Genomic DNA, 24,446 nt, shown 5'->3' with positions numbered 1-24,446 from the left:
CCCTGGGGACCTAATTTGGAAAATAAAATTTATCTTATCTTATCTATCTATCTGTAATGCTAAAATTGAAAGAAAAAAATGTTTTCGACTTGTCGCCAAAAAAAATAGATTGTTTTTCGCCGAAAAAAAAGATGTCCGGGAAAAAAAATCCATTCTCAATTTTATAGTATCTCAAATGGAATGAAATACTGTAAAGTGAGGCTTGTAGAGTACGTGACAATAAAAATAAAACTTTATCTAAAGGAGTCAAACAGTATATTTAAACTAAAATAAAAAAAAAAGGTAGATATGAATAATGACTGTCTTGCTCTATTTTTATTAAAAGTACTCCGAAAGCAATCTCCTGAAAAACAAGTCCTCTCAAGTTTATAGTGTACTACAAACAATTATGTTGAGATAATTTCTACTGATCACCTTTTTTAAACACGATATTCAATTAATTTTCACATGAGATATTATATGATATCTATCAGATCAAAGTACATGTACTAAAGTGTTATCTTTTTGGAGGTATACATATATATTTAAGTTAAATGGAGTGGATTCAAATTTTTACCGTTTTATTTATTTCCGGTAAGTTTATATAAAAGCCTTATTTAAAAGACAAATCGCGTACATCGTTTTTTCGCTTTCCTTAAAAAAAATGTATTTTCTCTGTATAAAAAAGAAGACATGGTATGATTGCCAATGGGAAAGATCTTCACAAGAGACCAAATGAAGTAGAAATTTACAGTTATAGGTATAAACCGTACGTATATACAGTCATTGGACAAAAGTGATTTCCCAGACAAAAAAAGTCTTATCATTTCAACTAAAATCGATATTTTTCAAAAAATTATTACGAAGTAACTGTATGAGCGATTTTCATAATATAGATACCAAAAGATGTAGAAATGTCTGAAGTTTTATTGTTTATTTGGTTATAATACTATTCATGCTCATTTTAATTTTCTGACGAGATGAACACCAAGAATATTTCATGAAAAGTTTGCTATTATTCTAACCAAATTAAAATCGTATTTGTATGCATAACTATGACAAATGAATTTAAATATTGCTTTTCGCCGCTATGAAAGATGCACTATCAAAAATGGAAAATCAAAGTTAACATTAAGTTATAATGGTTAATACTAAATTAAGAACAGACTGAGAGTCCACCACACAGGTACCCCTTCCCAAGTGCCATTTAAAACTATTTATTGATGACTTCCGTATGTTTACAGCTACATTGTACATTCTGAACATCGTATTATTCCTTTCGGTATATTTATTACAAGAACTGCATACCATAAGACACCACTATGTTTTTCATACAAGATCTCCTATGAGTACCCAATGACATTCGCCTTTATACTGGAATCTTGAATAGAACGTTTGGCATGGAACCACATGCGTCTTTTTTGTTATAGGGTAGAAAAAATATCCTAGTTGGTACATACTGTCTGTCTCCTCCTAGCTACAGTTGTTGTAAGATTTAAATGATAAGCAAGCTTAAGAACACTTGAAATAATTTCATCCTAAATTTTTAATTTAACAATCTTGACATTAAAAGAACAAGAAAAAAAGAGAGAAAAAAGAGGGTTCATGCCCAAACAGCATGTGCAATCAATTTGTCTTTATGTAATCATACATTTTTCTAATCATTCGTTCGGAAATGCAGATCATGTTGCAGGAGATTCTTATTTTTGCCCTTTTATTGCGATGCGGAATGATTTAGCTCGCTGTTAAAGATGGTACGGTCTTGTTTTGCTTACTATACTAGTATACGGTATGCGTTTTCTAATTGTTGAAAGCGTTCAATGATCTGTTGTTGTTTACATCATTGTCCTTTGGTTTTTGGTTGATTCTTGGGTTCAACTGCTGTCTCACTGACAATCGTATCACATCTCCTTATTCTTATATATAAATCTAAGATTCCATAAACAGTAACAAAATTTTATTAGATTGATAAAAATAAAAAAAGTTATATGTACAATTCAAACATTCATTTGGCTTATAATTGTTTTTTCCAATTCAAACTACCAATATGTTTTCTTCAAGTTTAATCTCGTGAATACATTGAGCAGTATTTTTTTCGATCATAGGCATTACAACTGCATCTTCTTGTTCTTTCTTTTCTGTGTTTTCGTGCTTGTCGTTTTCCTGGGCTATAACACATGGATTATACCCCTGTCCTCTAAAATCGTCAGAATAATCGGTTACTTCAATTGTTGGATTAGCTTTGAGGGGTGATACTGATGGCACACTTTTTGTTGATGTTGTTGTTGAATTTTCTGATGTCAGGAAATAAAAACCCCATGTCTTCCCTCTAAAGAATGCATTTTGTCTCACCCAACCAAATCCAACGTTTCCTTCCATTAAAGCTAATTTTAATTTGACTTGGTAACCTGTTGTAATAAAAAAAAACATAAGATACATTCTACAAACTAAAATATATTTTATCTATTGACAAGCATAAAGTAATTAGAGTTGTAAAATTGGCAATCATGCCACATCTCCTTATTTATTTACCACATCTTCTTCAAAGTCATCTTCTTATTTATTTACCAAATCTTCTTAATCTTACATGATTTATAATTTGGCAATCTTTAATTTGAAAAGAAGGAAAACTTTGATTAATTTTATTTTACTTCAGATGTAGGTTTTCCAAACTCTTGGTTCTGCATTTTGAACTAAAAAAATATTGTGTTTTTTCATGGCATATTCTTCTGTATGAAAGTATAGGTGATTTGTGTGATCAGAACAATAATTCATTCTCAGTTTAACAAAAATAAATAATTGAAAATTGATTTAACAATTCGATTTTGTTCGGGATATAATTCAAAATCGGTCGGTTGGAGCATTCCATCCTGATAGTAAATACTTAACAAACCTGTTTTGATGTTGATAATTCCTCTGCTTTTTTCATCACGTGTGACTGGATTTGTTCGAATTCCGCCATTTATGGGGAAGAAACAGTCTTCTAAAATAATAATTAAAACGAAATATTAAATAGACGAAACTAAATTGTAGTTAAAATGTTTACCCACTTTGAACAGCTTGAATATCTTTGCACTATAAATCTAGCTGTATTCATCTGTTAATAACAACTAACATATACTACTATGTAAATTTCATATGTAGTTTCTCTTAAACGACAGTTCGAAATATTTGGACGAATTAATTATTTTCTTTATTAACAGTTACTTACAATTTAAAATATAAATAAAATATGAATAAAACCAAAACCAAAAATATTGTAAATATACAAGAAAGAAGAGTTACCTTTACCTATCTCCTTTTTTTCAAACAAAGATTTTTTCTCAGTCTTTAATTTTCTTAAATAGTTTCCCTTCTTCATTCCCAGTACTTCATAATCACACTCCTTGTAGTATATCTCGGACAACTTTTCGTCGGATCCAGTGGCTTGGATAAAATCCTACAAAACAAATCTTGCATATTATCTTTCATTTAAACTGAAAACTGCATGATGATACTTTTTTTTTTGAGAACACTATATAAGTTAAGAAGTTATTTTACAGTTAGTTTTGTAAGAATTTGATGCATTTCTGTACATCACGTTATATTGATAACAAATAGTCATTGCTTACAATTACCAAAAAATCTCAAATTTAAACACTGATCCATATAAGAAATTTCATTTGAATTCTCATACAAATAATCTCCGATAAATATTATAAGACTGGCGGATTCAAAAGGTTATGTAAAAGAGGGGGGCTCCAGTATTGCTTCAGTGTTTTCCTATTTAATCAACCAAATTTTCCCCACGAATGAGGAGGTCGGGCCCCCAGCCCCCCCACCCCCCCCCTGGACCCGCCTATTTAAAAAAAATACGAACGTTTTTGAATTTAATTTGTATCTGTGTGAATCATAATGTTTATGTGAAGATAAGTACTTCGGGGTCGTACTTGAAGTATACAAACCTCAGGTACTGGTGTGTTGTAGGTGGCTGATGTTATCTCATATAACTTCTCAACGATGACATCAATGTTAACTGCTGTTAGTTGTTGATCAACCAATTTAAATCTGGAAAAAAAATCATTGCATAAGATCAAATTCATCTACAGTTCAACGCATGAAACTGGAGGTCTTACTGATTCTATTGTACTCTTTAAATTTATGTCATGCAACATCGTAGAGTGACCTGATATTTTTTAAACGGTTCATAGAAAGCATCGAGTTTAGACATTTGTCCATTGGGCAATACATTCAAAAACTATTAAACACCATATTTAAGCATACTACTATTAGATATACATCAATATAAGATATGTTCTACCACTGTCGCATACTATTCTAGAGGAAATTATCACAAAAAACAATGAAAGTTCAATATACCCGTCTTGTTCCGTTGCCATGTATGCAGCCTGTATCATGTCACTGTAGGCATGGATTAAGCTTTCTTTCATGACAGATGACAACTTTTTTCGGATGGCAGTCACTTTCTATAAGAAAATAATAAGTTTTAAAATATGTGTTTTGCAAACTTTTAATGATACATATAACCTAGGAAACCTGATAGTAACTAACGAACTCAAAAGGGATTACAACAAACAGTTGGTAAGGCTTCCTCTGACCAAAAATGTGTGTTGTCTGCTGCAGCTCCATTCATTATTAACATTTGTATTCAATGGCCTCTATCTCCCTCCCCGCCCTTCTTCGATAATACTGGTACCGACATTAGAATGACAGGAACGAATTTATCCTAAAGTTCCTTCACTATGTCAAAACGAGTCAATATTTTCAGATGGTTTACTAACGAATTTGCTTTCGCCTTTGAACTTTGATTAGTTACTAGTGACTAAAATTTCATTTTCTCATCTTTAACAAGTAATTGGTAAATATTTCTACAAATGAAGGACCAACAAATTTTAAATGGGAACACCAAATTCGTTGCCTGGTGTTCATTTTAACAACCTGACTAAATAGGATTCCATCAACGTCATTAGAAATAAAGAAAAAGAAAATAATCTGTGAACAGAAAATTGATGGACATAGTTTACAGTAAATTAAACATATTTTACCTGCAAAACAGCTGTCCTCAGTTTCTTTTCACCTTCCATTTTTTCTTGAAAACAAACCAGTATAGCTCTGTAACGTTTTGCTGCCTCACTCTGCTTTAATACTAGATTATCATATTTGCTTTGACGCTTACTAGTAACATCTTGTCCTTCATCTGTGTTTTTTTTCAAGAAAGTGTCGATTCTATTGTTCCTGTGTTTCAGGCGTTTTTCCCAGGACCAACAATCCTTAAAAAAAATAAAAAATCAAACACTGTACATAAGTTTAAGAAATAAAGGGTTTTATCCAAATATTAACTACATACATATTTAAGATCATTGAAATCCCAAATTAATTCCAAGCTCGTTTTGATGACGTCATCATGAGGATTTTTTTCCACAATATTTCTCTTTATGATACATTTAAAAATTTCCGATAAAGTTTCAGATTCAGAGTATAAGTCCAATTTTTAAAGGGGAGTTAGTTAAATGATGGCAACTTGATTCACTATAAATGTAATTCATTTGATGTTTTATAAATGTCCGAATCTATAATCGTACGATATCCAGTCTTGTGTTTTCTTTTTCTTTATTTTATGCATAGTTCTTATAACTTACTTTCTGTAAATCCCTGAGTCCCTCCAGACATATGATGTGACTCCTTATTTTACGACTAACTTCCTTCTCCATTATCATAATATCTTGACAAATACTAGAATCAAATCTGAAAGAAGAATGAAATGCGGGTTAAAATAATTTGGTGATGTCAATGATATTTTGCCATCTGTATCTAAAGACTTTCTCTTGAATGTGTTGTTAAAGCAAAGTTCTTACAACATTTTAGCTAGCTTATATATAACATTTAATAATATACAATGAAACACGTTAACAATATACCATTTGTGATTGTATATTCATCTTATACATGTACTCACGTCACGTCAAAGTCTGGTTTCCTTTCTTTCATGACAGCAATTTCTGGTGTCTGACAGTGCAGAAGAAAGGCGGTATTACAAAGTGGCACCAAAAAGTCCTTCATTTCAACCATACCTGTCAAATGATAATATATAATATACATAAACAACCTATCAATAATCCAGAGTCCATACAAAAGATATGAAATAATTTCATATAGACTGCAGAGTTGTCTACATATTCAATTATAGCAATGTTCTGTTTCTTTTTCTTTATCTTTATTTTTATATAACAAGTGTGGACACATATCAGTGTGGATAGTATTTTTGGATGTTTGACAGTATGACAAAAAGAGTTCTGTTTTTTCTATATATATGGTGTATTAACTGTGTTGCACAATGACAACTAATCTGCGCATTAGGAGTGTTATATATTCAATTTTTTTTTTTATGTTCAAGACAGGCATTGGAGGAAACAGTAATTGCATTAGTTACCAAAATGATTATGATAGAATATGTTCTACATCTTTGATTTTGGATACATTTTGTAGCTAGGAGAGCAACACATAATTGGTTAATTTTTTCACATGATGTTGTTTTTCTAAATGTGAGTTGAGAACATGATATAAGGAGCCTGTAATTCAGTGGTTGTCGTTTGTTTATGTGTTACATATTTGTTTTTCGATTAATTTTTTCAAATAAATAAGGCCATTAGTTTTCTCGTTTGAATTGTTTTACATTGTCATTTCAGGGCCTTTTATAGCTGATTATGCGGTATTGGCTTTGTTTATTGTTGATGGCTGTACGGTAACCTGTAGTTACTAATTTCTGTGTCGTTTTTTCTCTTGTGGAAAATTGTCTCCTTGGCAATCATACCACATCTTTTTTATATGTATTTGCTAACTATTTGTATGGTTCTATTTATATTACTTTGTGGTGGATCGTCAGTATCATTAGTAAAAATCTTTTGTTAAAATGTGGAATTGTATTGTTCCTCAGATAAGAATACATTTATTGGTTTTTAGTAATGACAATGCCTGACATGATGCTTGGGACTAGATGAGCTAGGAAGTAAACTTCAGTGCTGATTTTTATCAATTCTTTGATTATATCTCATCCAAAGCTGGTCGAAGCAAAGACAAATTTTGACCAATATGGAAATGATTTCACCAAAACAACCTTTGTGAGCATGCTTCAAATACACATAACTGCTCAAAAAGTAATCTGATAGAATTTCAAGCATGTCAAGTGGATATTTTTTTTATATAATTAACTTAACAAGTGTGGACACAAATCAGTGTGGATAGTATGTTTATACAATCAAAGATTAGAAATCATCTCCAAATCATTATATAATTTAAGAGATTCCAAACATAAGACGGATCAATTCTTTGGTACTAAAAACGGTTTTTAGCCATAAAGACTGAACAAGGTTAAAGGAAGAGGGAATTTCTCGCTGCATTGAAGACCTATTGGTGACCTTCTGCTGTTGTCTCTTTGACACATTCCCCATTTCCATTCTCAATTTTATCATCACTTATACTTTTTTTTTTTTTATAATATATGAATTATATGAAAGATATATGCTCAAAGCTGAAAATTATTAACTTATTAGATTCGAAACAATATTTGTAACATTACAATGATAAACAAGAATACCGAAATTGTCATCTTCCTGGGAATATGCCATTCTCTTCGATACATATATTGGTGCTTGCATTCCATCAACTGTAAATGCTTCCATTGCATATTCCTTCAGAAGCCTACAGTACCCTTTGTACTGGTCAATTCTAAACGAAAACAATTATTATAATCAATAATTCGTACTAAATAAAATAAAGTTATACGGAAGAATAACCGGTGTTTATATCATATGATCATATCAATGATATTTTTTTTTTCGAGTAAAACATTATTATCTTGTTTGAAGCCTCTGATACATTTTACTTCGAAAACCATACCAAACTACGTTCATTTTTATCGCCTTTAGTCTTTGAAGAAGAATAGTATATTAAAATTCAAACTTATATAAAGTTAATATCCACAAACTAATGGTTACAAAATACATACCTAATAAACTGCTTCAAGATTAAGTCAAGTCTTGAAATTGAAATACTCTCATTTACGAATAGTTGATTTTTTCAATTTTTTTTTTAAGTCCCACTATAAGCGTTCTCTTTACTACTAAAACGAAAACTCTACTGAACGTCGGCAAGGTACCTCAGCTGGGTCACAATGTTGAGACCGCAACGTTGACATTCGGATGTTGTTCGTCGTCTCTTGGACTCTTCCGATTTCTTCCATTAACTTTTTCCACTGCGTATGCTCTGAATAAATGATCCATGCATAAGCACGAGACTACTCTATATTTTGATCCCGTAACGGGCTCGTCTAGCTATTCCACATGATATAGTCAGTATCAAAAACGAAACTACCTATTATTCTATATATATCTGACACATATGGATAAATGGAGCGCAAAATTTAACTTATCTAGAAACTGTTTAATTGAAAGCTACGATTTATCAGTTATTATACACAATAGAAAAAAAATATTTGGCGTATTAATAAAATGCGTTGCATTTGTGTTTATTTTTTTAAAGGGAAAAAAAGAAAAATAATAAATTTTCAACAAAAAAATATTGGAAAAGTAAGACCCTGCGTATCCCTTATCAAAATAGAAAGTTATCAAATTCAAATTTTCGCCTTCTTCTTGAAGAGTCATTTGGCACTACTTATGACTGTACAACTTATTAAACCCACTGTACAAATCTTAGTTTCAGTTATTGCAGATCATTGTCCGGTAGGAAATTGGATAAAAGTCAATGGAATGTGCTATTTATTTAGTACTCAGAAACTGAAATGGAAAGAGGCAATAGATGAATGTCAACAACACGGACAGTCTGTAACGTCATTACAGTTCTATTCCAAACAAGATAAGGTATGTATGCATGAAATAGAATAGCACGTTTTGCAATTCTAATGTTCAAATCTATGCAGAGAATGATGAAAATAGAGGGTAGGTAGTTCATTAACATAAAAATACGAATGTTAAAGTTTTCTTGGAATAACAATTGAATTCATCATTGTCCATTGTAACATTTTATAGATAGGCCTACTGGTATATAACACAAACCAGATGAAATACTGGTAAGTCTTTCATAGTAGTTCAGCGTTTAGTACAAATAAACAATTCTACATGATGGGCATACTATTGGTGTTGATCTAGGGTTTGATGATTAAAATCCCGTTATTTCTAGTACTTCAGCCGGTTAACTGAAAAAAATTTATCTCAAACAAGACTAGATTGATCTGATATCTAACGTCAATAAGTTCCATAGCTATAGGAAGATGTGGTATGAGTGCCAATGAGACAACTCTTTCCAAATAACAATTTATAAAAGTTAACCATTATAGGTCAAGGTACGGCCTTCAACACGGAGCCTTGGCTCACACCGAACAGCCAGCTATAAAAGACCCCCAAAACTAGTAATGTAAAACCATGCACGAATAAAGGGGAAAAGGATTTTTAAAATATGCCAAATCAACATCTCGGTATTCTATATATTGAGAACGGTTTCAACTATATTATGATTGTCTGCACAATCTGAGATTCAATTCATAACGTTTTCTAGAAAATTAAAATGTGTATTTAAGTTATGACATAATCATAATTTACATCTATTTATTCTAGAACTAAACTTTTCCTATCTAGCTAAAAAAAGGTGATTCTTTGCCAGCCAATCGTTGATTTCTAATAAAAATCCTGACTGCCTCAAGCGTTCATTTGTTTTAGAATCTCTTATACAGCAATTATCCCATAGCTCAAACGCATATTCTAAAAGAGAAACAGTATTAAAATTTGCAAGATATATTCCTTCTGTTAATTAATGCATTTTTACTATAGCATTTCTGTTGTAGGATGCTTTTCTACAAGCCACAAAAGTAATGAGAATAGAACGCTGGTGGACATCACTCAACGAACTGACATCTCCGGGAACATATGTATGGGGGACATCAGATTCGTCTTTAAGACCAGGCGATGGTATACTGTATGCATATTCTAAATTTTAATTTTAATCAGACTTGCTTAACGAGAAGCTCCGACAGAAAATTTATAGGAAATTAGCCCCTTGAATCCTGCAAAACTGCAGGATAACTTCGGTTTGACTAACTATGAAAAAAGATTGCTTCTTATATATACATACAAACTGTCAATATGCGCACAAAAACAAGTCAAAGTAAATACAATCAGTTTACTATATGGCCATTATCTGACAGAAGCAGAAACTAATTTCTTATCGCGGATACTGTTTTTCTCGTTTGGCATATCGTGAATTGAATTTCGTGTGTTTTTCGATCACCAGTTAAATTTTTTTGAGATATTAATTTCCAAATAAGTAATTCTATTAATCACTATTTATTTTTCTAAATAATTCACGTTTTTAATTAGTATTTTATAAATAAAAATTAGACTTTTTTTTTACAGTAAAATGCATCTATAAACTAAACAGTCTTATTTATGAAGACTAAACAAGTAAAATTAAAAGTGGGGTATTATATGTCATCGATACAGCAACCCCAGAAAACGTAAAAGGCACACAAGATATCTACATGTCAATATACGACCTATATCAATAGACACGTGACTATACTATAATACATGTCATTACATTTAACAGAGACTAAACTGTACCATCAATATCATATTCTAAAAAGAACAAACACATAAGATTTGAACTTGAGACAATAATTTACAGTTTTTACAGTTTTTACCAACAACTTGTCAGTTCAAATTCTGGATCATAAACATGAAGGGGACATATAATACTCATAAATTTCCAAGAACGAAACCTTAACCAGTTATCTTGCGAAAATTCCATACCATCAGATATCTACTAGGAGTTTATTTATCTTACTTAAAGCTATAACATTAATAAACACAACTCCAATATATTCTTTACGCTGCAGAGTATGGAATTATGAACCAGATGATACCAAACATTTAGAAAATTGTGGCGCTATAAGTATCCAAGCCACAATCAGTGATGAAGATTGTAAGGAACGGCATGGCTATATATGTGAATATATTCTTACTGGTATGTTTATTTTAATTAACTTTGTGGGCATCTGCTCACTTACCCCAACCATTTACAATTAAATGCATAAAAATCTGCAGGTTTGCGTGTTTTTGAATTTTTGGTTTGAATTAAACTTGAAGACAAATACATTCAAACATTCATGGATATACTATCTTATGCATAGGTACTTGTCTCATGGTATTTTTACAATTTGATTCTTGACCAAGACTCATGATTTATCTTCTAAATACAGAATGTAGCGAATCATGTCAGTGATAAAAAGGAAGGTAGAAAATTTTGCAGCGAAGGACTTTTATTTGTTTTCTGTTCATTTCAGGTAAAACTTGTCTAAATGGCTGGAAATTGTTTAACAGCTCTTGTTACTATATAAGTTATATAACAGACCCATTCAATAATATACCATGGTCAGATGCAAAACTTAAATGTAATAGTTTGGCGCCAAACGCCCATTTACTCCAACTAGAAACCAATACTGAACAGGTAATTATCATCCAAGTCAAAATACAAATCATATTTACCTATTTCCTATGTATATGTCAAGATGTCTTGCATGTTTTATCATTTTAAACTCGCATTATCAAGTCTAATATTTTAGTTTTATATCATATTTCTACTTTATATATTGTCACAAGTTTTTCTTCATGGATATACTATCTTCATGGATATACTATCTTATGCATAGGTACTTGTATTATTAAATGTCCGCTTACGGTATAAAAAATGAAGACTTCTGTTGAAAACTGAATAATCTAATATATTAAGCATGCTAAAACGGTAACTTTGATGATTAAAAGATGGACGAAAGATACCAGATGGACAGTCAAACTCATAAATAGAAAATAAACTGACAACACCATGGCTAAAAATGAAAAAGACAAACAGTCAAACACAAGTACACATGCCACAACATAGAACACTAAAGAATAAGCAACACGAACCCCACCAAAAACTAGGGGTGATGTCAGGTGCTTCAGAAGGGTACGCAGATTCTTCTTACATATTATGCAGATTGTAGTGAAATACGTTTTCTCATTGTGTCGTCTGCAATAGTCTGCAATATAGAATCATGTTGCCTTTATTGAAAACGTTTATGATGATTTTTCAAAAAGAAAATGTCACACGTACGGTGAATCTCTTAATTTATGACAGCCCAAGTTATCTGATGTTAGGGAAAAGTTTTTTTTCTATGTTTTGGTTTTTGTTACTCGAGCCAAATGAGAATTTCAAAAATTGTCAAAACATACGTTGACATATTTCATTCTAGTAAAGAGTAGTTTCTGCATTTATGGCTCGTAGATTACGAGTTTCACATTTGAGTTGGCTGACATATTACTATCGTCTTGTTGTATTGCAGGCTTTTTTGGTGAACCAGTTGCCTTATATCAAAACAACATCCGGTCTATGGTGGATAGGAATGACGGATCAAATTGCTGAGAGTCGATGGTTATGGGTCGACGGTAGTCTTGTTAATCAACAATCCATGTAGGTAATATTGCCTATGTATATTTCGATATGTCATTATTATAATCAACCGTATTTTGTTTGTAATATCGAAAATCTAAAGAAAATGCATGATAGATGATAGTTCAATTTAAAAAAAAGCTTGATTCTTTACCATCCAAGCCTGAAAGACTTTAAATACAATAAAATAGACGAGAAATTGATATGCATTCGCTGTACGTGTTCACAAAAGAAATTAAACGTCATATTACTTTAATGCTACTCAGCAATTATATTTAGTACATATGATATTTGACGTAATATATCTTCCTTTTTTTGTATCTATAATCAGACAATGGGAGATCGAGCCTGACAACTTAGGAGGCCAAGAACATTGTGCCATGATGTATAACAGCGGTGTCTTCTCAGACAAGTCTTGTGACACATTAGCGAACTACGTATGCACCACATCTCAAATAGGTATTACCATGAATAATAGATGTACTGATACAAGTCAATGACACGAAAATGCAACAAGAAAATACATTAAAAAAAGCACAGATCAACATTTAGTTTACAAAAATAAGGCAAGAATCTAGACTTTACTTAAAGTCAAACTTGAGGAATTAAATAAATGCATCCAACGCGACAACAGATCTGCCTTTAACACCAAATTTACACCATAAAAACACTCAATGGACAATAATATGACAAAACACTCAATGGGCAACAATAGACAGTTCTGACTTCGAACAGTTTCATCAATCTATTACTGGGTTATAGTTTATCTTGAACATTTGGATAACACAAAGGAACAGATGTGATACATGTATTTTAAAATCAGTTTAGATAACCTCAATTAATTGAACTCAGTGAAACTTGTATCACAGACGAGACTGTTCGGAGACACCAAGTTGATTTTATACAATAACGACATGAAGAAAACACTCGATGTATATAAAGAATAAATAAAATTGTGGTTTCTTCATTAGGTATAGGTTTATGGATTGTTCATTCTGGTTTTGATGTACATGAATGTTTTTAACACAATAAGTTCATTTAAGGAGGCTTATTACACTATTAGCTTTTACTTTATAATATGGTACAAAAATCACTCATACAAATCGATTTGGTTTGGCCACAGATAACTTTAAAAATGTTTATATCATTGAAAAAGCTCCAAATTATCTCCCTTTGGTGCAAAAATGTCATTTTTTGACGTTTAAATTGAAATATCTTTTTCAACTCATTGGTGACCTATATTTTTTATTATTGTTTTTAAACAAGCTGTACATAAACTAAATAATTGTAAAATTTTAGGGATTTTTGTAATTTAGTTCTTTTTTTTATTTCGATATTACCAAATTCTCCTATTAGTTCAACAGAAAAAAGGAGATTTACAAAAATGTATGCTTCTTTCGGAGGCAGATTGTGAGCTTAAATGAATGGTGACCCCATATTTTTATTTTATATTTCTATTAGGTATAAGATAAAATTTAATCATAGAAAAAAATAGCAAAATCCTATATTATAAAAAAAAAGTTGATTTAGAGCTGCGAGACCCCTTTAGGGTTTATAAAAGCAAAACATTAAGAATTAAAAAGTCAATTGTTCATGAACAATTGAAAGGTCTTTAATTTTTTCTTTTATTAATTGCCTTCTTAGTTAAAAAATATATGGTTTCTAAGGACTTTTATGTTCATAACAAGTGGTTGCTAAGGACATAAATCATTCCTAAGGATAAAAATATTACTACCAGTATTAAACATGTCCTATGTACTATTCACAGTATTTAAAGTTAAAGAAATAAGTGATTGATAAGGACTTATATGTCGTTGCTAGGGACAAAAATGTCATTTCCAGTATTAAACATTTCATATTTATATTATTCATAGCCTTCTAAGTTCAAAAATATATGGTTGTTAAGGTGTTCTATGTCGTTGCTAGGGACTTGACCTCTGACCTTGACCTAACTTTGTAGATCTTATTATGCTGAACATTTTTGCAATTCGAAGTTTCTTTCTATATCTAACCACTTTAGAGTTATAAGCAAACAATCATCATTTCGGACCCCAAAAACAGCTTTGGTGCCCTAGTTCCATAACAGTTGGTCCAATAATTTTGAACTCATCATAACAAATGTAGATCTCAACAAGACACACATTTTCCCCGTTACATTTTATCAGCCATCTTTTACGGTTATTGAGTAAATTCGATAACAAGCTAAGGTCAAAATCAAGGTCATGACCTTGACCTTTGACCTATGTCAATTTTCATGGTCACGTGAATTGATGATCATTGGTGATGATCCTAGGTGGCTACAACTTACGGTTTCTGAATTTTAGTGGCCAACAAAGGGGCATAACCCTACCAATGAGTCGTTGAATCTTTTCGATTTATATGTAACGAAGAACCAAGGTCTGTTCCTGAACAAATTCCACCCTTTGTTTTTTTCTACCTATTATGGTATTGGAGTTAGAATGATAACAAGGTTTTCGGTGTTAGGGAAGATAACCGCTATAAAGGAAATGTTACGGGGTCGTGCCCTCACCACAAGATAGCTTTTGGTCAACCGATACTAGATACCTAATATTATTTCAACATGTCGCGTACTTTTTTTGGGAAATTTCGTTAAAGTTTGGCGGAAAGAATAATAATAATCAGAAGAAATACAGTAAGGTCTTTCCTTATAGAAAAGGGAAAGACCTTAATAGGAAAATATCACGACTTGCGGATTGTTAGTTCTCTGTGTTTATCACCCATCTAGTTTTCAAGGCTTCAGCATTGACACTATGCACTGCTTTTAGTGATTGTTGCTTAGTAATTCAGAAAATATTTAATTTTCGTTTCTTATTTATTAGAATAAGAAAATGGATCTGGTTTATTTCTTTATGTTTATGGACTGTATGGATGTAGGAAGATGTGATATGAGTGCAAATGAGATAACTCTCCATCCAAGTATATACATGTTTTTCTTCCATTTCCTGTTTCAGTTTTGTTCTGTTTTATACATTTCATTTTAATATTGATTGTCAATATTAGTTCAGGGCTTGTACATTTTAAACTAAATATTATTCTAGGGGACAGTGAATTATTAGATAAAGTTGGTTGTCCACCAAATTGGATACGAGGTGGTCATAAATGCTACTTATTTCAAACTGCTGATTTAAGATCATGGACCGACGCTTCTACAGCGTGTACATCTGGCGGCGGTCGACTTCTGCAAATCCAAAGTCAAGATGAAAAGGTAATTTTCCTATATGGTATAAATGTCATATATAAGTATTACATGACATCTATAAAGGATGCAATTTATTGTCGAGCCTGCGACTTTTGTCGCAAAGGCGAGACATAGTGATCCAACATTCCGTTGGCGTCGTCCACAAACATTAACTGTGGTTAAAGTTTTGGAAATTTTAATAACTTTCTCAAACTATCCTGGATTTTTACCAAACTCGGACTGAAGCTTGTCTATAATAAAATAGTATTCAGAAGTTAGTTTTGTAAGAAAAGAAACCTGTTTAACGTATTTTACTGTTAAATAGACTTAGTTTTTCTGCCATTTTTAAATCATTACTCGGAGTTCAGTATTTTTGTGATTTTACTTTTCACTCTGTGGTTACAGTTTTTGAAATTTAAATAACTTTCTTAAACTATCCTGGATTTGTACCAAACTTGTATAGAAGCTTGTTTATGATCAAAAGCTAGTATCTTGAAGATTTTTGTTTTTAATTTTCCTCACTTTTGTCTTTTACTTTTGTCGCAAAAGGGAGACAAAACGATCAAACATTCCGTCCTCGTCGGAACAGTCAAAGAAGGCGAGGTACTGCATTGGGTTCTGCCGCGGAACTCTTACAAATTTTTATCTTATAACAATAAAATTGAGAATGGAAATTAGGAATGTGTCAAAGAGACAACAACCCGACCATAGAGGAGACAACAGCCGAAAGCCATTATGTTATTAGTTCAGTGATAATGGACGTCATACTAAACTCCGAATTAAACACATGAAACAAAAATTAAAAATCATACAAGACTAACAAGGGCTAGATGCTGACTTGGGACAGGCGCAAAAATGCGGCGGGGTTAAACATGGTTTTTATAAGATCTCCCCCCCTCCTATACCTCTAGCCAATGTAGAAAAAACAACGCACAACAATACGCACAGTAAAACTCAGTCGAAGAGAAGTCCGAGTCCGATTACAGAATTCAATAGGTAACATATATAAGAAACTAATGACAATAATACATAAATTAACCAAAGAATACTAGCAGTTACTTACATACAAGCTCCAGACCTCAACTAAGTTGATTGAAAGATTGTGTCTTCATCGTATGAATATCAAGCACAATTCCTCCCGTTAGGGGTTTAGTATCATACCATCATAAAATATATGAGAAAAACATAACCTGTGTTATGCCAACAAGTGTTTTAAGAATAAATATGTTTAATTCCGATGCAATGACCCTATAAGTAAATCAATATTAAAGCCAAAATATGCAATCTTTAATGACCTGATATTAGTTAAATACTTCGAACTCTGATCAGGCATTGAAAAAGTTTGGTTTGCGTATGGAGAAATAAATTCTAAATATAAAAATTGACAACTCCACTTTTCTGTAAGAAATATGATTTAGAGTTAGATATCAGAAATCATATCTGATATTCTTCCTCAGTCATAATAACCTTCCAGCATTACCGAACTGAAAGAAATAACACGGCGGGTGCCGTATACGGTTGCAGGAAATGCTTACCCTTCCGGAGCACCTGATTTCACTCCCGGTATTTAGTGGAGTTCGTGTTGTTTTTTAGTTATTATTTATAACTGTTGATGTAAATGTCCTTTGGTTTTGTGAGTCTTTTTTTACTCCTTGGTTGTGATTGTTATTGTCTTAGATATTAACGATCACATTTTAAACTTGACACCATTTAAAATGTTTCACACAGTATGGTTTTTTATGGAGAAAAAACATATTGACAATTTACACATGATTTTTCGTTTTCTGTCTAACCATAATTTAAAGGAGGCATATTATCAAGACATTAAGGAGTTTTTCATATTAGAGCGGGTCTTTTTTTGTGTAAAACACTCCTCTTATTGTTGAACAAAACAATATTCCCAACAAAAAGAGAGATATGATAACAAAAAACTGAGCACAAAGATGCAAAACAAAATTTACAAACAACACATACAAGAAAAATATATATGCATAAAGAAACCTCCTCGGTGGTCTCGTGCTCGCATCGAGTGCCCCAGTTACTATGTGGGAGGTCGAGGGTTCGAACCACGGCAGCCAGGGGTCAAACTTTAAAATTGGTATTTGCTTTCTCCGCAATGCAGCATTAAGGAGTAACAGCAAAGACAGGTTAGCTCGGGGTCAGAACAATGAATCCATGGTAGGGTGACATGTCTTAAATTCCTATAAACTGGTACCTTGTGAAATTGCACGTGTAAAACCAGGATCGATGTGTCTGTCTAGTACAAAGTTATTTCGTAGTGCATTTCTTTTAGGCAATGAATGAAAATAAAAAAAAAATCTCACTTGCGTTTTCTCAATAATATGTTACAGTGTGTTGTACTACTTTTGGGACAAATTATATCAAAATTATAGATTACTTCATCCGCTCTAACTAAAAATATGGACAATTCTATGTGAAGGGGGTCTTTTTTACAGCTTCCGAAGTGCTAATTTTTAACCTTTTTCAGCTGGACCAAATCACTACTTTACTTTAAAATTCATAACCCAAATGTTTTTAGTGTATTTTCATCCCCCTACTTGCTATTTGAAGCCTACAACATGAAGAAATACATTTGGAAGGGGTATAAAAAAACAAGCAACACACTGTCCACACTAGGGAATAAATTAGATTATTTCATATCGGTTTAGAATAGGCTTCTCTTATTGGATAAAAAGGGGCCACATGACATTCATTATTCTTCAGTAAAAAATTCCATCGGTCATTAACAGAACAAAACGGACCAGAAAACCGGTCGTTAACGGACTTTTACATGATAATGACCGGTGGGGAGGGGTTTCCTTATTAATGACTGGTGGGGCGTTGTTTTTCTGTTTAGAGAAATGTCCCTTTAATCAAACGTTTTCCTTTTTTAATATTATATCTAAGTTGTTGAATTGTTTACCATATGTTTTCGTAAATTATAAAATTATAGAGAACTTGATTTAGTATTTATACACTGCAACATTGTACTTATATGAATGGCAGTATTGCTACGACTGGTCTTCACTCTTTGCCATAGAGATCGAACAACTACTCGAGTTTGTTTTTGACATTTTGAATTTTCAAAAACATGGTTCCTCAATGAAATAAACATAATAGTTAGCAAAGAACTGGTCATTATCGTGATACATGGACTGCCCGTAGGACAGTGGCATTGACTGTGACAGCGATAATGACCTCGCCTTCGGCTCAGTCATTATCACTATCTTAGTCAATTCCACGGTCCTGTGGGCAGTCCATATATCAAGATAATGACTAGTTTTTCAAGAACTATTATTTAAAAATCAAAGGACAATAACTGTGTACTCGGACCAGCAGAGTTAATATTCATATTTCAATTACAATCTCGCGTCTAAAACAGCCATAATCGTCCCTCCCTACGCCTATATCACCCTGCATAGTCGCTCCGTAATTCTCATATCACGGCTTTAAGACGAGAGCAGGCACTATCAGCGTGAAGAAGTTCAACGACGTCACAATGTGTGAGGAGACGTTATCAAACTTGATTTTGTCAAGTGTAAAACTGTCTTGGGGAGGAGGAAAACACCAGTGATAGAACGATAAACAGATAATCGGGTTTTCTTCGTAAAGTTATCGTAAAATATCCGGAACATTAATCTAAACATTAATAAACTTAATTTTGATAAATACTTTGCAGGGCCAAGCACATATTACGTCATGCCTTGTGATAGTTTTATTTTAAATACGGTCATTTTTATTTACAGAACTGGATAGAACTTCAAACTAGATATTACAAGACGTATCCATTTTGGTCTGGTCTAACGTTTCATGTAAATGATAACAAATGGTTTTGGTCCACTGGTATACAGGCAGATATGAATCTCATGTAAATACACGTTATGTGTTACATACTTTAAGTATACATTCAACTGAGGCTCAATGCATACCATAGGTTTTTTGTACAGTATGTAGAAATAAACACAAACTCCGGTCGAACCTGAACCTTTGTTTTCATTTCGTTTCTTTTATTTTTGAAACTCGCAACATCCTATTTACATTGAATAGCAGCGTTATTTTCATCTTGAAACTACAAATTTTTAATATGTTTAGAAGGTATAAATCAAAATCACAGACACGAAACTTTAATAGTAGCATTATGATTAACTCTTTTCTCTCTTAAAAGTACAACAGCAGTACTTTACTCAAGTTCAGTGTTAATTCACTAGCATAAAAAATATATAAGCACACGTGGCACGATTACCAGTGACAATCATCACAGACCATAAGATATTTACAATTTATTTTGTTTTCTCCAAGTTTTTCAAGTATTAAAAAGATAAATGAATATTCTGTTTTCTTCTTCAGAAAATGGAACTCAGAACCCAATAATTACGCCGGAAACGAAGATTGTGGAGAAATATTTCAAGACGGAGGATTTAATGACATGAGCTGTTTATCAAAAGCAAAATACATATGCGAAGTTCATTTAGAAAGTATGTAGTAATATTCAGTTGGGTAGTCCTCGTTTTGTGGTGAAATTTTTTTAAAACAAATCAAGTTGTTTGGCAAATCAGACTCACAAAGACGAAACTCAGATTTTTTTGTCAAAATTTCGATTAACATGATTGTTAAAGACTGCCGGTAAACACTGCATCCTTCTCCTTTTCCAATACAAACCCAATACGTAGATTAGTGTGGAAATTCACAAGACTCAGTATATTTAATGACAGAAAAACTTCATAATTTTGTAGTAATATTTTCTAATGCCAAATGGTCTTTATGGATTAAATATCAATAAAAGGAAATACTCAATATCAAACGATTAAAACGCAATGAAACGGCAACCTAGCGAAAAAGTATCCAAAAGACATTTAGAGATAACCTACAGCCTTCAACCATAGGCAGCTATCTATACAAAATGTCAAGCTCTTAAATATTTTTTATTATTTAATATGATGATCACATTTTTTCTCTCTTAACAGTACAACAGTACTTTACTTTTAAAAATAATATAAGCACACGTGGTACCAGTAAAAATCATCACAGATCATAAGATATCACTACAAAATATTTTGTTTTTCACCATTTATGTAGCTGATTTGCTGAAGGATTGAAAATTGGTAGGTTTTTCAGCACTTTGATACACCAATTAAATAGCATTAGTATTCACTATATCAGATGTTGCACTTATTACATCTGAACCTATTGTTCAATTTCTTAATCTATTAAATGATCTATCATTATAGATGCAGACTGTCCATCTGGGTGGTTTAAGATATTTAGTGCCGATTTCAACAGCTGTTACTTTATCAGCAATGGCACTGATTTGGCAGCATGGGATGAAGCCATAGACAAGTGTAAAGAACGTGCACAACCGAATGATGGCGCTTTAGTTGCTTTCGATTCTCAGGATGAATTGGTTTGTATTGATTTAAATAATCTGGTGAATTGTTAAAATATCAACTAAAATGTATTGTTACTTAAGGTGGTGAATTGTTAAAATATCAACTAAAATGTATTGTTACTTAAGAGTTAGCCACCTGGTTGGGAAACATAACTTCAAATTAAAGAATATGATTTTTAAAGAAAGAACATGCTACTCTTAAAGAATATGCAACTGTACATTTGAAAATGCCTGTACCAAGCCAGGAATATGACCGTTCTTGTCCATTCGTTTTTGATGCGTTTTGTTATTTGATTTTGCCATGTGATTATAGACTTTCCGAATTGATTTTCCTCTGAGTTCAGTATTTTTGTGATTTTACTTTTTTCTGAAGTGCGTTTATTATCGACGCATCTTTTTCCATTGCAAGAGTAATCGTTATTACTTTTGTCTTGTACATTTACAGTTGCGATATGCAATAGTGAATTGGCAAGATACTTATGTCGTTCATTCATATGGTTTTAAAAAATAACAAAATGGCAACTGGGGCTGATTATGGACTTTCCGAATTGATTTTCCTCTAAGTTCAGTATTTTTGTGATCTTACTTTTTTCTTGCTATCTTCAAAGTGATGGTTTGTTATACGATCTGAAATCAATCCAAAGGATTAATGTGTCAAGTAAGAACATTCGAAGTTTCATTAAAATAATTAAAATAATGATGTTGTCTGATTTTGTTTTCTCGATTTATTGTTTTCGATTGGTATCTTCACCTTTTTTTAATTTGTGTTGTCTCTTTTCAAATATATTACAAAAAATAAATTCACTTATAAAATAAATTAAGAAAAACTCTTTTCCTAGTTCGAACTCTGAAATATCCTTTAATTTTTTTTAATTTTTTGTCTTATATGAAGCTATAATTTTATGTGCTTTAAAAAATATTAAACTTATAATTTAAATTCCAGACAAAAGTAGTTCAGTTTTTAAAACAAGTTGATCCTAATCCATTTGGTTGGTGGACTGGTTTGAATGACAGAAAAAAGGACGGGAATTGGGTGTATTACACTTCTTTTGATAACCCATCTGGGGGTTCAAATGTAAAAATGTAAGTAATATTTCAATGGTTTAATGTAATGATCATTAATAATTTCAGGAAGGATTGTTGTGACAAAAATTTGTTAAATGGAAAGTTCTCAATGATAAATCCAAATAATCTCCATTGTTTTGTGAAGTTTATATTTTCATCCTACTTAGTGATATGTTTTTATCTGACAAATCCAGAGATAAAACAGACCTTAATGTATTTGTAGTATCCTTTATTCCAAAAAAACTTGATAGTTGCGATCAAAAATATCACCAAACATAGGTTTATGTAGTGAAAGGACATCATCACTATAAGTATTTTCCGTAACGTGAATTTAAAGGATAATCAATACCATCTTGTTTGTGTTGCTGTTGAGGATTTCTTGAATACATTGTCTTCTTATTCTGAAAGAAGAGGAATACCGTTGGTTCCCATTTGAATGCCGATTATTGGCGAAAAAAACATGAACTCACAAATATGGTTTAAAAAAAACAAATTCAGGCGTCCGATGATTTTAGTTTCGGAGACTTTGGTTCAAAGTATGAGTTGTCCCTTCCGAAAAAAAGATCTACGTTTGTGAAACAATTTTGGACCAATTTTTTTAATCTGTTTTGAGTTTAGAAGGAGGATTACTTGTGTAAAGGATATCAAAGTCTATATTTTTACAATATTCCACAAAGGGCACTTACACTTAGATAGTCTAGTTCTTACTAAGTCTGTAATGGACTTCTCAAAGAAACATTTAACATACACATTTTTATTCAGGTTTTCTCTTTTGTAAATGATGTCGTATAGTATATGTTGTGCCAGTTAATGGATGAATTTAATGTGTCAATCAATGGCCACAGCCACACTGTTTTGAATTTCATTCTATGAATATTTTATATTGCAGAAATTGGAATTCAGAACCTAGTAACCCAGTTACAGACAATTGTGCTGTTATTTATTATGGAGGACGATACAATGATGTTAAGTGTAACAACAATGTTTCTTATATTTGTGAGAGAGATGCTCACCAGCCTTATAATTCCCAGACATCGCATGGTAAGTTTGAAAAACAAAATAAGGATATACAAAATTATATTGCTTCCAATGTCAAAAGACTAACCGATGGGCATAACACTCAATACGTTAGAGTAACTCAGATGTATCCTTTTAGTTTACACCAAGAAGTACAAACAGCAGAAATATTCGAAAATATTATTAACATTAAGTGAATAAGTAAAAACATTGGACTTCAAGTTCAAAATCTGAGTTATTTATACACAAAGCTGTCTGTCCGTATATGAAAGGTGTATGTGTCGAATGAAAAAAACCGATATGATTATGTTACAGTTTACGTATAAATACGATATGTTTTAATTGTTTAAGATCAAAACAATTTTTCTATTGATATTTATCATTTTGGTAACAATAAAGTTTAGAACCTTTTGACCAACAGGGTGCTGGTAAAATAACCTCCGTATAAAGAAATATTCTTAACTAAAACGTCATTATTGGTATTATAAAAATTTGCCCCTTATATTTTGTGTCAAACAAATTATCAAATCAAAGTCAAATTTAAGGCATCTTGTAACTAAAGTAACTGTTGTGTATTTTACAGGGTTTCAAAACCTGCCATTTTATCTCAACACTGCAATGATGGTGATCATATGTTGGTTATATTAAAGATCTGTAGCAGCCATAATTTGACAATAGAACCTTTACTGTGCATTTAATGCATTTTATTTATCTGGCTTATTTTGTACGATTACACAATGTTTTATAAAAAGCTTTATAATCAAAGTGCAATGTCATTTATTTTTTAATGTTGTTTATCTTTCTTTGTTGCACGTCTGTGTTCTGTTATTTCATTGTTTTCCTCTTATAGTTGATGTGTTTCCCTCGGTTTTAGTTTGTAACCCAGATTTGTTTTCTCCCAATCGATTTATGACTTTTGAACAGCGGTATACTACTGTTGGCAATTGCCTTTATTTGACACACAACTTAATGAATTTCTGATTGTTTTAGCTTCTTTAGTATAGCCTGAGTATAGGACTAAACAAGGAGATGTGATTTATTTTGCTTAGAGACTACAGCCCTATAACACAGTATTGCTAGAAAAATACATCTTTTTAATCTTGCATTCAGTTGATGTTGTTTATGTTTGATGTTTAATTATCTTTATATGCTTTTATCGAACCTATCTTTCTGGTACTTTTGAAATGAAAGGGTAATCCGTTGATAACATTTTTGATGATCTTATTTTGTTTATATGAAATATATTCCGTTTGTAATGGGGAAAAATATTTCCCCAGTCGTAGATTGAGAGTTTTAGTTCAG

General features: G+C 31.8%; 2 protein-coding genes across 3 annotated transcripts; one reads left to right on the top strand and one right to left on the bottom strand.

Moving 5' to 3' along the window:
• The first annotated feature begins 464 nt into the window (after window positions 1-464).
• Window positions 465-23,909, top strand: LOC143072361 (C-type mannose receptor 2-like). The gene is made up of 14 exons (XM_076247253.1): window positions 465-573; window positions 8,692-8,855; window positions 9,836-9,966; window positions 10,886-11,013; window positions 11,333-11,496; window positions 12,371-12,498; window positions 12,809-12,936; window positions 15,537-15,703; window positions 19,423-19,544; window positions 20,024-20,151; window positions 20,905-21,077; window positions 22,006-22,145; window positions 23,017-23,168; window positions 23,728-23,909. Exons 1-14 carry the CDS (start codon window positions 534-536, stop codon window positions 23,790-23,792), a joined length of 1,830 nt encoding a protein of 609 aa, XP_076103368.1. The 5' UTR covers window positions 465-533; the 3' UTR covers window positions 23,793-23,909.
• On the bottom strand, window positions 1,922-8,110 carry LOC143070649 (uncharacterized). 2 transcript variants are annotated; one of them, XM_076244866.1, is made up of 10 exons: window positions 7,985-8,110; window positions 7,574-7,704; window positions 5,936-6,050; window positions 5,619-5,724; window positions 5,025-5,249; window positions 4,339-4,445; window positions 3,924-4,026; window positions 3,265-3,418; window positions 2,873-2,962; window positions 1,922-2,387 (listed from the first exon to the last, which is right to left on the bottom strand). In XM_076244866.1, exons 2-10 carry the CDS (start codon window positions 7,656-7,658, stop codon window positions 2,014-2,016), a joined length of 1,359 nt encoding a protein of 452 aa, XP_076100981.1. In that variant the 5' UTR covers window positions 7,659-7,704; window positions 7,985-8,110; the 3' UTR covers window positions 1,922-2,013. The 2 variants fall into 2 exon arrangements, with proteins under 2 accessions (XP_076100981.1, XP_076100982.1); XM_076244867.1 differs by having other exon boundaries at window positions 3,271-3,418.
• Window positions 23,910-24,446: the final 537 nt, after the last annotated feature.

Source organism: Mytilus galloprovincialis, chromosome 4 (assembly GCF_965363235.1).
Source record: "Mytilus galloprovincialis chromosome 4, xbMytGall1.hap1.1, whole genome shotgun sequence".
Classification (NCBI taxonomy): Eukaryota; Metazoa; Mollusca; class Bivalvia; order Mytilida; family Mytilidae; genus Mytilus; species Mytilus galloprovincialis.
This window is presented reverse-complemented; position numbering and strand designations above follow the sequence as displayed.

Coding starts and splice junctions, on each gene's coding strand:
- LOC143072361 (XM_076247253.1), top strand. CDS start 534: ATGGAGTGGATTCAAATTTTTACCGTTTTATTTATTTCCG. Junction 8,856..9,835: donor TCTATTCCAAACAAGATAAG/GTATGTATGCAT, acceptor TTTCTGTTGTAG/GATGCTTTTCTACAAGCCAC. Junction 23,169..23,727: donor TAATTCCCAGACATCGCATG/GTAAGTTTGAAA, acceptor TGTATTTTACAG/GGTTTCAAAACCTGCCATTT.
- LOC143070649 (XM_076244866.1), bottom strand. CDS start 7,658: ATGGAAGCATTTACAGTTGATGGAATGCAAGCACCAATATATGTATCG. Junction 5,250..5,618: donor GACTCAGGGATTTACAGAAA/GTAAGTTATAAG, acceptor ATTTTTTTTAAG/GATTGTTGGTCCTGGGAAAA. Junction 2,388..2,872: donor AATTATCAACATCAAAACAG/GTTTGTTAAGTA, acceptor TTATTACAACAG/GTTACCAAGTCAAATTAAAA.